General features: G+C 39.0%; 1 protein-coding gene across 1 annotated transcript; it reads left to right on the top strand.

Moving 5' to 3' along the window:
• Positions 1-242: 242 nt before the first annotated feature.
• Positions 243-913, top strand: LOC110454688 (the record flags this gene model as incomplete). Its single annotated transcript, XM_021504340.1, has 2 exons — positions 243-443; positions 734-913. Coding segments are annotated over 2 exons (381 nt in total), but the record flags the coding sequence as incomplete, so codon positions are not given.
• Positions 914-933: the final 20 nt, after the last annotated feature.

Here is a 933-nt window from a genome sequence, read left to right as displayed (position 1 = left end):
GCTTTACATTTTCATTACTTGATATAACTGCTAGTAAAACCTTTTAACAGACTTTTATGGAACATGCTATACATTTTCATTACTTGATATAACTGTACATTGCTACATCTAGAAAATGTCTACTTTTTCAATTAGACACAAAAGTATTATAGACTTTACAGTGAATGATTATAAGAAATTGGTATGTATCTCTTTCAATACTTTTGGTATAGCCCTGCTGATATCAGCTTCTATTTAATCAGAAGGCAATACAGATTCCGAGGACTCGGAGTTCAGTTCTCTGGAGCGTGAGCGAGAGAAGAGTTTGTACACCAAATGTAATAGAAAGCCCACTCCACACAAGAAAAAGACCAAGTCCAAACCCCAAGGTGTCCGCACCGCCCCTACCAACTCTGATTTGGCCAGCCAGTTCCGTCATTTGAGGATACATGATCGGGATCGAGGTCAGTCACTGATTTCACCTCATCATGTTTGGAATTTATTTATTTCTCCTTTGTAGGGATGATTGTTTGTTCTTTGTGGGGACAGTTCAAGCATAAAACAAATATTGAAAGTATTATTGAATGAACCATCATTTTTTGAAGAGGTGTTTGAACACCAGGAACATAAATGTATGTAAACAGCGTGGGTGTAAACAATATATGTCCACTTTCTGTATAATGTTTTGTGGTGTAGGGTAGCTCACTTTATGATAAACTATATTTCTGTATAATGTATATTGTTTGTGGTGTAGAGAGGAGTAATTCACCCTCTGATGGAAGTGAGGGAACGGGAGATGAGTTACAGTTAGTCCGCAAGGAGAAGAAACCACTCAAAATAAAGAAGCGTCGGCCACCAGGAGGCAGTGAGAGTAGTGGTCAAGCCTTTAGTCCACAGCTGTCTGATAGCGACAACCTTGCTGGGTCACCTCCTAGTAAGTTAGCCCTTTTAGTG

The sequence above is a fragment of the Mizuhopecten yessoensis genome, unplaced genomic scaffold, assembly GCF_002113885.1.
Source record: "Mizuhopecten yessoensis strain PY_sf001 unplaced genomic scaffold, ASM211388v2 scaffold8031, whole genome shotgun sequence".
Classification (NCBI taxonomy): domain Eukaryota; kingdom Metazoa; phylum Mollusca; class Bivalvia; order Pectinida; family Pectinidae; genus Mizuhopecten; species Mizuhopecten yessoensis.
The sequence above is the reverse complement of the archived record's forward strand: the minus strand, read 5'-3'. Positions and strand labels throughout refer to the sequence as shown.